This window comes from Mobula birostris, chromosome 32 (genome assembly GCF_030028105.1).
Source record: "Mobula birostris isolate sMobBir1 chromosome 32, sMobBir1.hap1, whole genome shotgun sequence".
NCBI classification, from domain to species: Eukaryota; Metazoa; Chordata; class Chondrichthyes; order Myliobatiformes; family Myliobatidae; genus Mobula; species Mobula birostris.
The window spans coordinates 22,802,282-22,817,481 of NC_092401.1; the positions used below are offsets into that span (position 1 = coordinate 22,802,282).

Below are 15,200 nucleotides of genomic sequence, written 5' to 3' on the forward strand. Positions count from 1 at the left end.
AGGTATTTTGTCCCCTATTGAATTGATGGTTGGGCCACAACCCCACGATGCCCAACTTCACACAAGAGATTGTGCAGATGCTGAAAATTCAGTCAAACACACTCAAAATGCAGGAGGAACTCAGCATTTATGGAGGGGAAGAAGGAGTTCATGTTTTGGGCTGAGACTTTCATCAGGACTCTTCCCTTTCGACGTCTTCAGGAAGAGGGTTTCATTTCCTTTTCCACTGTGTAGTCAGTGTGATGGTGAGATTATACAGAGTATAAAACCCAGAGCTCACGGTGACAGCTGACACTAGAAAGGGCGAGGTGTATAGAGATTGGGTCTCGGCAACATGAGCAGCTGCCTGCTTCTTCTGGGTAAGTGTCAATTCTGGAATATTTCTCTTTCTATCTCTGGTCCACTCTTTTTGCTCCCCTCTCCACTCCTCTCCCTCCCTTCCCCTCCCCCTCCCTGCTTCCTTTCCTCCCCCCCATTTCCAATTTTCCTAGACTCTCCCTCCCCTCCCCTCTTCATCCACTCTCCATTCTTTCCTCATCATATTCCTGTTGCTTGTCTATTCCTTTGCATTTTCAAGACTACAACAGTACTCCCTTTTTTCAGCAGTTTTTAAAATATTTTTATTGTTTTTTTAAATAAAGACAGCATAGTATAAAGGAGGTTTGTGCAGTTCATAACAAATGTATCAAACGTACAATTCACACCTATGTAAGAGATGCACCATAGTAAAATCATGCTTTGGTTGCCACCCTGCCCCGACCCACCCCTCCCAATCCCCAACTCCAAACCATCATTGAATTAGCAAAAAGGGTTAAACAGAACCTTTTTCCCCACAGAGCTGCATTGGTATAGAGAAGGTGTATTTTCCTAATATATAGACTGATGTATGTTTACGAGTCTGGTTCCGTAGAATTTTACCGGGAAATGCTGGAAGTCAGGGATTTATGTGCAGAGGAAAGGAAGAAAGGATGGACCTTTAGTTTGGCTGGGAGTTCTGAAAATATTCAAGAAAGGGTCCCCACACCATTTGGAACTTTATGTCCGAGTTGAGAATTGAATAATGGATCTTCTCAAGGTTTGGACTGGATATGATGTCCCTGAGCGACAGCGCGTGGGTGGGCGGGGCAGCATCCCTCCACCGGAGCAAGACTGCGCGCCTGGCCAACAGAGAGGCAAAAGACAGTGTGCAACGTTTGGTCGGACTTAGGTGCGTATCCCCCTCTCCGGAGGTGCCGAAAAGAGCAATCAAAGGGTCAGGTTCCACATTGTAATTAAGTATTTGGGATAGAGTTTGGAAAACATCTTTCCAGTATTTTTCCAAGCTGGGGCATGTCCAGTACATGTGAATAAGGGAAGTCTCGCCCCTTTTGCATTTGTCGCAGCAGGGATTAACATCTGGGTAAATACCAGTTAATTTAGTTTTAGACATATGGGACCTGTGTACGACCTTGAACTGTAACAAGCAGTGGCGGGCTCATAAAGAGGTTAGTTAACTAACTTAAGAACTGAATCCCATACATCGTCTGACAGTGAGAAATTTAAGTCTTGCTCCCAAGCAGTTTTAATTTTGTCGGGGGGGGGGGGGCTTGCCTCAGGACCGCTAGCTTGTTGCAAATAGCAGATTTTAGACCTTTGTGCAATGGATTCATGCAGAGAAACATATCAACGGCGTTTATGTCGGGTGCCTCAGGGAAGCTTGATAACAAAGGGCTGATAAAAGGTCTAATTTGCAAATTTCTGAAGAAATGAGTGTTGGGTACATTAAACTTTACAGACAGTTACTCAAATGATGCAAAGCAGTTGTCTATAAAAATATCTTTAAAGTGCCTGATGCCCTACCAGTCTCGAAATGTTGAAACATGTATAGAAGGTTGGAAGGGATGATTATGCAGAATAGGACTTGAAAGAGAGAAGCCACGGAGACCACTATGCTTTCTGAACTGAGCCCATACTCTCAGGGTGTGCCTGATAACAGGATTAACAATTGGTTTAGGCATAAGAAAAGGGAGTGCGGATCCAAGAAGTGTGAAGATGGAGAAATTCTTAATAGAGTTTAGCTCCATTGCCACCCATTTTGGGCAGTCAGATTGGTTGTAAGAATGAGACCAAAAGATGAGACAGCGTATGTTAGCTGCCCAGTAATATAAACAGAAACTGGGCAAAGCCATGCCCCCAACACTTTTAGATTTTTGAAGATAGACTTTATTCAGCTGGGGATGCTTGCCCTTCCATAGGTACGACAATATGACTGAGTCTAGCGAGTCAAAGAAGGCTTTAGGAATGAAAGTTGGTATAGATTGAAAAAGGTATAAGAATTTAGGAAGGATGTTCATTTTGACAACATTAATTCGGCCCATCCGGGATATGGACAGGGGTAACCACTGCGCTAGGCTCTGTTTTGTATGATTTAACAAATTAATGAAATTTTCTCCAAAAAGACGCTGATGTATCCTTGTTACTGTGATGCCAATGTAAGTAAATTGGTTACTCACTACCTTAAAAGGGAGGTTATGAAACTCTGATGCTTGCGCTTCTCCATTTATTGGAAAAAGTTTGCTCTTGTGTAAATTAAGTTTGTATCCTGAAAACTGGCTAAATTTGTTAAGGAGTGAGAACATGGGGAGGGGGGGGAGGTAAGGAGGTTATCGGGTTTGATATGAAAAGTAAAAGACGTCAGCATAAAGGGAGACTTTGTGCTTAACTCCCTCCTTCCAAATCTCCGTCAGATCCGCACAATTGCGGGACGCAATTGCCAGTGGCTCTACGGCCAGAACGAAAAGTAAAGGGCTTAAGGGGCATAGGTAGGACGATATGACCAAGGCAGGTTCCACGTTTGAGGTTGAAAGGTTGGGATTGCTGAGAGTTGGTCAAAACAGAGGTGGTGGGACGCGAATATAACAGTTTAATCCACGTGATAAAACATGGTCCAAAATCAAATTTTTCTAAAGCAGCAAAGAGGTACTCCCATTCCACACGGTCGAACACTTTCTCTGCGTTAAAGGAGATGACACATTCAGGGATCCCAAATGAAGGTGAGTATAATACATTCAAGAAGCGGCGTATGTTAAAAAAGGGGAGGCGATTTTTGACAAAACCGGTTTGGTCTTCGGAAATAATTGAGGGTAAGATGTTCTCCAGTCTACGGGCCAAAACTTTAGCTAAGATTTTGACATTGATATCTAACAGAGAGATTGGCCTCTATGAGGAGCACTCTGTTGGATCTTTGCCTCTCCTCGCTAGAAGAATGATGCATTCCCTCATTAAATGATGCTGGCAGTTTACCTTGTATAAACGAATCAGATAGAACCAAGGTTAGTTGAGGTAAGAGCAGTGACGAAAATGATTTAAAGAATTCTACAGGGAACCCGTCCGGTCCGGGAGATTTACCAGTCTGCTGTAACGAGGTGGCTGAGGATATTTCCTGGAATGATATTGGCTCATTCAGTCTCATTTTGAGATCAGGAGAAAGTGTGGGGATATTTAAGCTGTTTAAAAAATTCTCGACTGAAATGTTATCATTTGGGGATTCAGAAGTGTAAAGTTGGGTAAAAATTCCTGAATGTGTTGCTGATTTCAGAATGATTCGAGGTGATGCTTCCATTTTCCATTCGAATTTTTGTGATGTGCTGTTTGGCTTTGAGGCCCCTTAATTGGTTGCTAAAAATTTACCAGATTGGTCACCATGCATATAGAACTGGCTCTTGCTCTTCAAAAGTAGGCGTTCAATTGGGTGAGTGGAAATAAGATCAAATTTAGTTTGAAGTTTCACTCGTTTTTTGTACAGCTCCAGATTTTTAATTTGTGCATATTGTTGGTCTATTTCCTTAATTTGATTGGCCAGATCTAGTCGTTCTTTATGGGTCTTTCTTTTCATGTTCGCAGTGTAGGAAATTATTTGACCCCTGAGGTATGCTTTCAAAGCATCCCAAACAAGCAGGCCTGAGGTTTCAGGTGACGTATTGGTATTAAGAAAAAAGATTATCTGGTCCTTCATAAATTTTACAAAATCATTATCTGACAGTAAGGTCGAATTAAAATGCCAATGCTTATTTATTTGAGGAAGGCCAGGAAGAATTATAGACAGGACAACAGGAGCGTGGTCTGATATCACTATACTCAGATAAGCTCAGGAATGGACAGATGGAATCAGCTGGTTATCAATTAGAAAATTAGTCAATTCTAGAAAAAGTATGATGGACGTGTGAGAAGAAAGAATAATCTCTCTTATTTGGGTGGAGAAAGCGCCATACATCAGAGATGCCATAGTTGGAGAGGAAGGACTGAATTAATGAGGCAGATTTGCTTAGTACTCTAGGAATAGGAAACGATCAATCCAATACTGGATCTAACCAACAGTTGAAGTCTCCGCCTACTATAAGAGAGTATGAACTCAGATCAGGCTGTGCAGAAAAAAAATGTTCAAAGAAGTCCACATCATCCAAGTTAGGAGCATATATGTTAGCCAACACTACCAATATATTATATAATTTCCCCAAGACAATGACAAAATGGTCATTTGTATCTGATATTATGTTGTGGAGCTCAAAGGGAATGTTTTGATTTATGAGAATTAAGACACCCCCTCCCCCCCCCGCCCCCCCCGGCTTTAGCCTGAAAAATGGAGTGGAAGTACTGCCCCGCCCATCGTGACATAAGACGGGAATTGTCAGAACTGAGAATGGGTGATTCTTGTCGAAATGCAATTGCTGTATTAATCTGTTTGAGATGTGAGAACACCTTCCTTCTTTCAACAGGGTGATTCAGCCCCCTGACATTCCAGTTTACAAAATTTAACGGTCTAACCATTCTCCTTTAAAAGAGATACAGGTTGGTAGGCATAAGCGGTGTCAAGATTTCGGGTATCAGCTCTGAGGCAAAGAGAAACAGGGCAGAAATAAATCCAGTATAACAAGGACTTCTAAGGATTCTTAAAACAGTACTGGCATTGGAGTACCCCCCCTCCCCAACCCACAACAAGACAGCTGCCAGAGAGCACAGCAGCATTTTCTTAAGAATGATAACAATCCAACAGTACAATTTCCTGTCACCCGTAGCATCATCTTCAACTCCGTTATTGATATTTAAAGGAAACAGTAAGAATTCAACACTCCTAAACTGACATTGTGCTTAGTGAGAGACAGAACAATTCCCCCAAAGTTTATTAAACATGGCTCTGAAAAATGAACCATAGAACAGAAATATAAACTGATATTTGAAGAAAAAAATAAAAAATAAACAGACTTTACTCAGTGCTCTTCCCACAAAAGGTTGTAGAGTTCACTGAGTTGAAGGTAAAAGGAAATAGTCTCTCAGGAGAACAGTCTGAGTGATTATTGTTCCACCTATCATGGTAGTCAGTACCTAACCCGACCAAGTCAGACCAGACCTCGCTGTCCAAGCACTGCTAATATTACCTGGCAGAGGGTATGGGAGAAAAGTATTTTATGAATAATTTGGTGTCGTGGGGAGGCTGTCGATGCATTTCCGTGCTTCGTCTACCGAGCGTAGCCAGTTCTTGTCACCGCTGGGAAGTGTGATACAGAGCCATGCAGGGTATAGTAGGGAAGGCCTAAGTCCTGGGTTGTATAGTTCCATCATTACTTCTCTGTACTCGGCTCACAGGCTCAAAACTTCGGGAGAGTAGCCCTCCACAACCCGAATCTGCTGGCCGCGATATTCTAGCTTCCCTCTCCGCCAGGCCTCTCTAACCAGGAGATCTTCAATCTGGTAGCGGTGCAAGCGAAGAATGACCGGGCGTGGTCTCTGTCCTGGGGGCTGGTTTAGCTGCTAGTGAACGGTGGGGTCTATCAATCTCCGGTGGGGATGGGAGCATCTCCTTCCCAAAGATCTCACAAAGCAGACTGGAAAAAAAATTCAGTAGGACGTCCGCCTTCAGTAGATTCTGGCAGGCCCAGGAAGCGTTTCTGCCGTCTGCTCCGGCCATCCCAGTCAGTAACTTTAGCTTGATATTGTTTTCATGTAAGCTGGAGCAGATGTTTTCCAGCTCACTGACGCGCTGGCTCAGGTCGTACGTAGCGAGCTCGAAAGAGGGTAGGCGTTGCCCGTGGTCCTCCACTTTGCATTGGATTTGGTCAAGTTTCATTTCCAGCAGGCTGAAAGAAGATTTAAATTCGGCCGCTAATGCCTCAGGGTGTTGGTCCAGTAGCGTAGAGATAAGCCTCTACTGTCAAGCCAGCTGCCGAATCGTCTTTTTTCCTGCGTTTAGTACTCTTTGAGGTCATTGTGAAGTGAGCACAGTCGCAGGCAGGGGGAAGAACAAAAAGTCCAACAGTTTGGTATGAGCAAAGGGGGAAGAAGGAGTGTGGAGATAAAAAGCAGGACAGAGCGCCCATCATGCGGCTGCCAACCAGAAGTCCAAACTTTAATTTAAATGCTTCTTCAGCAGTTTTGATGGAAAGGTTGGGATTGGTGCGGAGAGACTGGAGGCCAGTACACTCAAAGGGCTCGAGGTTCAAATTTTACTTATTTATTTATGTATTTATTATTATTTGTTTTGTTTTGGATTTGCACAGTTTGTCTTCTTCCGCACATTGGTTGTTTGTCCGTCTTTGTGTGTAGCATTCATTGATTATATTGTGCTTCTTTGCATCTGCTGTGAATGCCCACGAGAAAATTAATCTCCGGGTAGTATATGGTAGCATCTATGTACTTTGATACAGTAAAATATTTACTCTGAACTTTGAAGAGCAGAGCAAGGTGTCCAGGAAGAAGAGGGTGGTTGAAGACGTGAGACGGGGTCATTGATGTGTGATGGGGAATTCTCACCATGCTCGTGTAAAGGTAACTTCTTTCCACGGAGGGTAGTGAGCACCTGGAGTGAGCTGTCAGAGAAAGTGGTCAAGGTGGGCACAATTGCAACATTAAAGAGGTATTTTGATAGGTACATGGGGGGAGGTGTGGAAGGGCTTGGAGGGTTAGGGGCCAGATGCAGGCAACTGGAACTAGCAGGGAGGATGCTGTATTCAGCATGGACCAGTTGGGCTGAAGGGCCTGTTTCCATGCTATAAACATAAAGGTTTATCACAAGATCACAAGATCACAAGACAAAGGAGCAGAAGAGGGCCATTCGGCCCATCAAGTCTGCTCCGCAGCTCCCCCATGAGCTAAACTATTCACCCATCTAGTTCCAATTTCCGGCTTTTTCCCCATATCCCTTGATACCCTGACTAATAAGTTACCTGTCAATCTCCTCCTTAAACTCCCTCAATGATTGGCCTCCACAGCCATATGTGGCAACGAATTCCACAAATCCACGACCCTCTGGCTAAAAAAATTTCTCCTCATCTCTGTTTTAACTGGGTACCCTCTAATTCTAAGACTATGGCCTCTAGTCCTGGACTCACCCACCAAGGGAAACAACCTTTCCACATCTACTCTGTCCAACCCTTTCAACATTCGAAACATTCCTATGAGATCCCCTCTCATTCTTCTATACTCTAATGAATACAATCCAAGAGCCGACAGACGCTCTTCATATGTTAGCCCCTGCATTCCAGGAATCATCCTCGTAAATCTTCTCTGAACTCTCTCCAACATCAGTATATCCTTTCTAAGATAGGGGACCCAAAACTGCACACAGTATTCCAAATGAGGTCTCACTAATGCCCCATAGAGCCTCATCAACACCTCCTTACTCTTATACACTATTCCTCTTGAAATGAATGCCAACATAGCATTCGCTTTCCTTACCGCCAATCCAACTTGGTGGTTAACCTTTAGGGTATCCTGCATGAGGACCCCCAAGTCCCTTTGCCCTTCCGATTTTTGAATTTTCTCCCCATCTAAATAATAATCTGCCCGATTATTTCTTTTTCCGAAATGTACAACCGTACATTTATAAGGTTACATTTATAACCTTAAGATTGCTGGGGTCTTGACAGAGACGTTTCTATCCTTTTTAGCTACAGGTGAGTTCGCAGAACACTGGAGAATAGCTAGGAGTTTGTCTTCTTTTCCACATTGGTTGTTTGTCAGTCTCTGTTCAAAGTTCAAAATAAATTGCTTGTCCAGGTATGTATATGTCACCAAATACTACCCTGAGATTCATTTACTTGCAAGCATTCACAGTACGACAAAGAAGTACAATAGAATCAATGAAAAACGCACACCAAGACTAACAAACAACCAATGTGCAAGAGAAGACAAACTGTGAAATACAAAATGTAAATAATTAAATGGATAAATAACAATAAATGTGTGTAGTTTTTCATTGACTCCATCGTCGTTCTCTGTTCTGAAAATGCTTGAAGAATATGAATCTCAAGGTAGTATATGGTGACATGTACGTACTTTGATACTAAATTTATTTTGAACTTCAGTGTTGTTCTGCTATTTCAGAAGGGCAATGAGGCAAATCATGAAATTCCAGGCTGGTGAACATTACATAAGTGGTAGGGAAACCACTGGAGAAAATGTTGAGGGACAGAGCAATTCACAACTGGAAAAGCATTGACATTAGGAAGAGTCAGCATGGATTTGTGAGGGAAGTCTTACAGACTTGCTTGAGATTTCCAGGAGATCATGAAGATAACTGTTAAGGGTAAGGCTATAGATCTTATAGACATGGAGTTTAGAAAGGTTTTGACAAGGTCTCTCATGGTCGGCTGATCCAGAAGATTAAGGCACATTAGATCGATGAAGAGCTGATACATAAGAACATAAGAACATTAGAAATAGGAGCAGGAGTAGGCCATCTGGCCTGTCGAGCCTGCTCCACCATTCAATAAGGTCATGGCTGATCTGACCATGGACTCATCTCCACCTACTTGCCTTTTCTCCATAACCCTTAATTTCACTACTGTGCAAAAATCTATCAAACCTTGTATTAAATATATTTACTGAGGTAGTTTCCGCTGCTTCATTGGGCAGAGAATTCCACAGATTCACCACCCTCTGGGAAAAGCAGTTCCTCCTCATCTCCATCCTAAATCTACTCCCCTGAATCTTAAGGCTACGTCCCCTAGTTCTAGTCCCACCTGTCAGTGGAAACAACTCTCCTTCCTCTGTCTTATCTATCCATTTCATAATTTTACATGTTTCTATAAGATCTCCTCTCATCCTTCTGAATTCCAGCGAGTGCAGACCCAGGCGATCTGATTGGATTCAAAGTTGACTTGATCATAGAAGACAGTAAGTAGTGGTAGAGGGGTGTTATTCTGACTGGAGGTCCGTAGCCAGTGGTATTCCACAGGGATCAAAGCTAAGACCTCAGTTTTTCATGATATATAGAAATAACTTTAATGAAAACACACACTGGTCAGTGATCAGTGGTGTGACTCAGGGATCTGTTCTGGGACCCTTACTCTTCATGATTTTTATCAATGACCTGGATGAGGAAGTGGAGGATTGGGTTAGTACATTTGCTGATGGCACAAAGGTTGGAGGTGTTGTGGATAGTGTGGAGGGCTGTCCGAGGTTACAGCGGGATATTGATAGGATGCAAAACTGGGCTGAGAAGTGGCAGATGGAGTTCAACCCAGATAAGTGTGAAGTGGTTCATTTTGGTAGGTCAAATATGATGGCAGAATATGGCATTAATTATAAGACTCTTGGCAGTGTGGAGGATCAGACGGATCTTGGGGTCCGAGTGCATCGGACGCTCAAAGCAGCTGCGCAGGTTGACTCTGTGTTTAAGAAGGTGTATGGTGCATTGGCCTTCGTTAATCATGGAATTGAATTTAGGAGCCGAGAGGTAATGTTGCAGCTATATAGGACCCTGGTCAGACCCCAATTGGAGTACTGTGCTCAGTTCTGGTCGCCACACTACAGGAGTGCAAGGAGTGGCGCCCCACACAGGCTTCCAATCTGCGCCTTATAAGGCATGAAAGTGCCCGACACTGGCCTCATAGTCTGAGTCGACGTTCCCCCCACTGCAGGAAGGATGTGGAAGCCATAGAAAGGGTACAGAGGAGATTTACAAGGATGTTGCCTGGATTGGGGAGCATGCCTTATGAAAACAGGTTGAGTGAACTCGGCCTTTTCTCCTTAGAATGACGGAGGATGAGAGATGACCTGACAGAGGTGTATAAGATGATGAGAGGCATTGATCGTGTGGATAGTCAGAGGCTTTTCCCAGGACTCAAATGGTTGCCACAAGAGGGCACAGGTTTAAGGTGTTGGGGAGTAGGTACAGAGGAGATGTCAGGGGTAAGTATTTTACTCAGAGAGTGGTGAGTGCATGGAATGGGCTGCCGGCAATAGTGGTGGAGGTGGTTACGATAGGGTCTTTTAAGAGACTTTAGGATACGTACATGGAGCTTAGAAAAATAGAGGGCTGTGGGTAAGCCTAGTAATTTCTAAGGTAGGAACATGTTCGGCACAATTTTGTGGGCCGAAGTGCCTGTATTGTGCTGTAGGTTTTCTATGTTTCTATGAAAATGTGGAGGGGGTGGGTTAGTAAGTTCACAGATCATTTTAAAAAATATTGGTGGTGTTATGTATAATATAAAAGATTGCCAAAGGATACAGCAGAATATAAATCAAAGTTCAAAGTTCAAATCCAAACTAATTTATTTTCAATGTACATATATGTCACCATAAACAACCCTGCAATTTATGTTCTTTATGGTCTATAAGGTCTCCCCTCATTTTTCTGAATTCCAGCGAGTACAGTCCCAGGTGACTCAATCTCTCCTCATAGTCTAACCCCCTCATCTCTGGAATCAACCGGGTGAACCTCCTCTGCACCGCCTCCAAAGCCAGTATATCCGTCCTCAAGAAAAGGAGACCAGAACAGCATAGAGTGCTCCAGATGCGACCTCACCAGTACCCTGTATAGTTGCAGCATAACCTCCTTGCTCTTAAATTCAATCCCTCTCGCAATGAAGGCCAACGTCCCATTTGCCTTCTTGATAGCCTGCTGCACCTGCAAACCAGTCTTTTGTGATCCATGCACAAGCATTCCCAAGTCCCTCTACACAGCAGCGTGCTGCAATTTGTTTTACCATTTATATGATAATCTGCTCTTTCATTTTCCCTTCCAAAGTAGATGATCTCGCATTTACCAACATTTACTCCATCTGCCAGACTCTTGCCCACTCACTTAATTGAATTGAAATGACTTTATTTCTTACATCCTTCACATACATGAGGAGTAAAAATCTTCACATTACACCTCCATCAAAATGTACGATGTCTGAATGTCTAAATAACTTATCTATATCTCTTTGCAGACTCGCCATATCTTCTACACGGTTTGATTTACCACTCAATTTAGTATCATCAGCGAACTTAGATACACCACACTCGGCCCCCTCTTCCAGATTGTTAATGTCTATCGTGAACAGTTGTGGGCCCAGTACTGACCCCTGCGGCACCCCTGCGCATTAGTCCAGTTTAATTACTAGTTTAATTAGTTTAGCAGAATACCGAAGGGCCTTGTTACATATCCCGTAACGGGTTAAAGAACCAGCAGAAATGGAAAAACACCTGGAGTCTGGTATTGCTGTTATCTAAAGCTACCTTATTACGTAAAGTTAAAGTTACCTAAAGTTACCCAAAGCTACCTATGCAATACAGTAATATAAAAATCAGATAAATCAAACAGGTTAGCAAAGTTCATGCATATATAAGTGTGGAAATATATAAAACCCAAGCTTCTTCAAGCTTAGGATGTAAATGGATACAGTCTTACGATGATGGGTAAATGAAGTCAGTTCAGTTCATGTTATTGAGTTGAGTAGTGTTGGAGAGATTCACACTCCAAATTATCTGCGGCCTTTGCACATTTTAGTGCTTTATGAGCTGCAGGTCTGTTAGTGGACTCTTCAAACCCTGGTACCTTTGTCCCGGGACTGGCTCCTTCACAGCTTGAGCCAGGCTGGACTCTCATATCCGTGTCCCTCTGAAGGAATTCCATCCCAGACCTCAGCCTCTGGTCTGCCCCCTCACATCTGTTTGACTGGATGTGGTAGAGGTAGCTTTACTCTGAATATAACTCATGTTGTCTCTGCCCATGATATATTTATGGGACAATGTGAAGGGAGCTTCATTCTGTACTTACCACATGATGTCCCTGCATCAGATGTGCTTGTGGTACATTGCAGAGGGAGATTTACCATGCATTTAACCCATGATACCCCTGCTCAGAATATGTTTGATGGGATGGCACAGAGGGAGTGTTACTCTGTATTTAACCCATGTTGTCACTGCTCTGGGAGTATTTGATGGGGTAGTGTTGAGCAGGGATTCCAGACCCTTTTTTATGCCATGGAGCCTGACCTTTTCCCGAGGAGTCCATGGACCCCAGGTTGTGAACACCTGGTATAGAGGGAGATTTAGATTGTGTTTAACCCTCTCCTGCCCTGTCTCCCTACATTTACTTTGTGACACTGAGTGGATGATCAAATCCCTGCCCTCATTTAGTTGCAGTTTCTGAGCATATCCATTTGATCCTTGATCTGAATAAATGTCGGGAATGAGTATTATTCCAACTCTAACAATTGCTGGGTGAGTGGAATATGTTGTTGGGGTGGTGGTTCAAAGTTCAAAGTACATTTATTATAAAAGTACGCACACATTATAGAACCTTGAGATTATCTCCCAACAGGACAAAAAAACCCAAAAACAAACCACATATATATAAATAAATAAAAGGACAGCTACCTAACACCCAACGTGCAGAGAATAAAAACCACATCATGCCCATAGAAGATAAAAGAGTAAAATCACCCATAAAAAGAAAACAATGTGCAATGAAAAGCAAACATCATGCCGACAGTAACCACAAATAGTGTTTCTGAACTGAAGTCCATAAAGCAAGTCCCAGAGTCCAGCACAGAGCCAAGGAAACGTTGTGCGGCAGCGATCAGAACCAGCTCATACTTCGTCCCAAGCCTCGACACCCTGACCTTTTCAATGTGGCCCAGTGCTGAACTTTCCATCCGAACACCGCGTACTGCCATATGGATACGCTGACTTTGCCGTCTCGATTCAGCCTGCAAACCTCCGTCTGCACATCGTGTTCAGTCGCGTTGATACCGTCTGGTGCCTGGACCCTGTGGCTTCGATTCCCTATTCCCGACCTTTCACACTCTCTCACTGTCTTGCTGACGGGTCCGCCACCTCACCTCTCCTCAGTTCTGTCACATCAAATTGCCACCAAATCCAAAGGGAAGTTATAGACAATTACTTGTGATGATTGTTTTCCAGAACAAGTGTGGTTAACAATATTTAGTTGCTATCCTTGTTTCGTTAACCCCCAGACAGAGGTCACTGAGGTTCACCAGCACCATCTTAAACTGGAAGATACACTAAGATACACTCAGGAACACACATGGATGAAAGAAAAGTGGATGGTTATGTGGAAGGGAGGAGTTAGATAGTCCTTAGAATAAGTTAAAATGTCGGCACAGCATTTTGGGCCGAAAGGCCTGTACTGTGCTATACGGTTCTTTATCAATGTCTAGCAATTCCTCGGTTAAGTTACCTTAGCATAAAAAGATTTTAAACTGTAAGGAGGGACTCAGAAACTCGGACAGCATCTTTGGAGGAAAGTAAACAGTCGATGTTTCAAGCCAAGACTCTTCATCAGGACTGTCTTGGCCCAAAATGTTGAGAGTTTGCTTCCTTCCATAGATGTGCCTGACTTGCTGAGTTCGTCCAGCATCTTGCGCGTGTTGCTCAATATTTCCAGCATCTCTTTTGTTTAATCTTTGAAGAGTTGAGCCAAGAACGTAAGAATTGGTGTTTGCAGTTTTCCTGATGATGAGTTTGTTTCCTCCAACATCCCAAAATCGTGCAGGTTGGAGGCTAATTGGCCGTTGTAATTTGCCCTGACTGTAGGTGTGTGGTAGGACAGAGTATGGGTGATTGGCCAATAGTTGGGGTTGCTCTGAGAGCCAGCAGAGACTCCTTCAACCCTATGCAAAAATAAGAGCTTTAAAGCTGCTGATTCTAGATATCTTCCCCACCCTTGTGAAACTCTCGGTCTGTCAGTAAACATTATTCATCAGCACATAGATAACAAACCACTTCTTCAAGTGAAGTTACTTGTAAAGGGGAACTACATATTTTTAAACTGAATATACTGTAATTATCTTATTTCATATTTTGAATGCAAGCATTCAAGCAAATTGTGTCCATGTACCCTCACTGATCTCCACCTCCTGTTAGACATTGGAGTATGAGATAGTACGAAGCAGACAACGTGGCCTTGGAATTACTCTGTGAGATATTGGGACTGATGGATTCCTCCTCAGCACTTGCGAGCACATCAGAAAGAAGCTGGTGTACAGTTCTACTAAAGTTACTGGCAAATTAGTTTACATTTACATTTCGTATTGATCAAAGCTTTATCACCTCACTGTCCCAACTCACTGCCTGTAATTCACCACTAAATGTCTCCAGCAGGAAGTGGAGATCAGGCATTGCCACAAGAATGGTTTCCATGGGATACAAGGAACCACAATTTGGCGCTGCAGGGATTAAATTGGGCTCTGATGGAATTTGGAAGGAAAGTCTGGGATTTCTTTTCGCCTGGAGAGTCAAGGGCAAAGAGATTTAGTTACAAGAGATCCTGTCCAGCAATCCCGAGAAAATTCAGAACCTGGATTCCACCGCTGTCAAAGCTGGTCCTAATGACCCCAGACACCTTCAAACTGCTAATTGCGCAACCTCTCTTTCCGACTCCAGCCTGGACCTGAACTGACAGCACAACCAGGCTGAGACTTTACACGCTGTCGTTAGAACCCCAGTCTCTCATCTGCCCCCTCCCCACCAACCACCACTTCTCCCCAACCCCGTGTCTCCTGGGTCCACGGCGCCTCCCTCTTCTTCCCTCTCACATCAGAATGCCTACTTTCTCCTTACTGCTAGAGACATTTAGTGGTGTCTTACAGGCCATGAGTTGGAACAGTGAGGTGATAATTGAACACCCCAACCCTCCTCCCTCCTCAGGTACTACCAAACTTCTTCCCTTCTCTGATCACAGTTCTCATCCATACCGGATATTCTTAATTCTGTCTGACCTTCCCCTCTCTGAGGCGGAACGTCCTGCCCTCAGTAAGAGCCTCACCTTTGTCCCCCTGCACCCGCCATGCCCGCAGTGAAGCCGAGCTCTTCTTCCATTGTCGCCATCACTGTCCCTACTTCTTTGGCAAGGACTCTTCAGCCTGCACCGATGACCCCTTCTCCTGTCTTCAACCCTCCTTCTCTTCCTGGACACTCTGCTCTGGGTCTTT

The 15,200-nt window shown here is 43.6% G+C and overlaps 1 protein-coding gene across 2 annotated transcripts in view; it reads left to right on the forward strand.

Annotated features, from left to right (window-relative positions):
• The first annotated feature begins 273 nt into the window (after positions 1-273).
• The window catches only part of LOC140191125 (adhesion G protein-coupled receptor E2-like), a 95,763-nt gene continuing 80,836 nt past the window's right edge, over positions 274-15,200 (forward strand). Inside the window, exon 1 of one of the 2 annotated variants that reach the window (XM_072248232.1) lies at positions 274-359. In XM_072248232.1, coding sequence (XP_072104333.1) covers positions 335-359 — 25 coding nt within the window. In that variant the 5' untranslated portion in view covers positions 274-334. Of the gene's footprint in view, positions 360-2,977; positions 3,033-15,200 lie in introns of those variants that run through there. The other variant, XM_072248231.1, reaches the window with a different exon arrangement.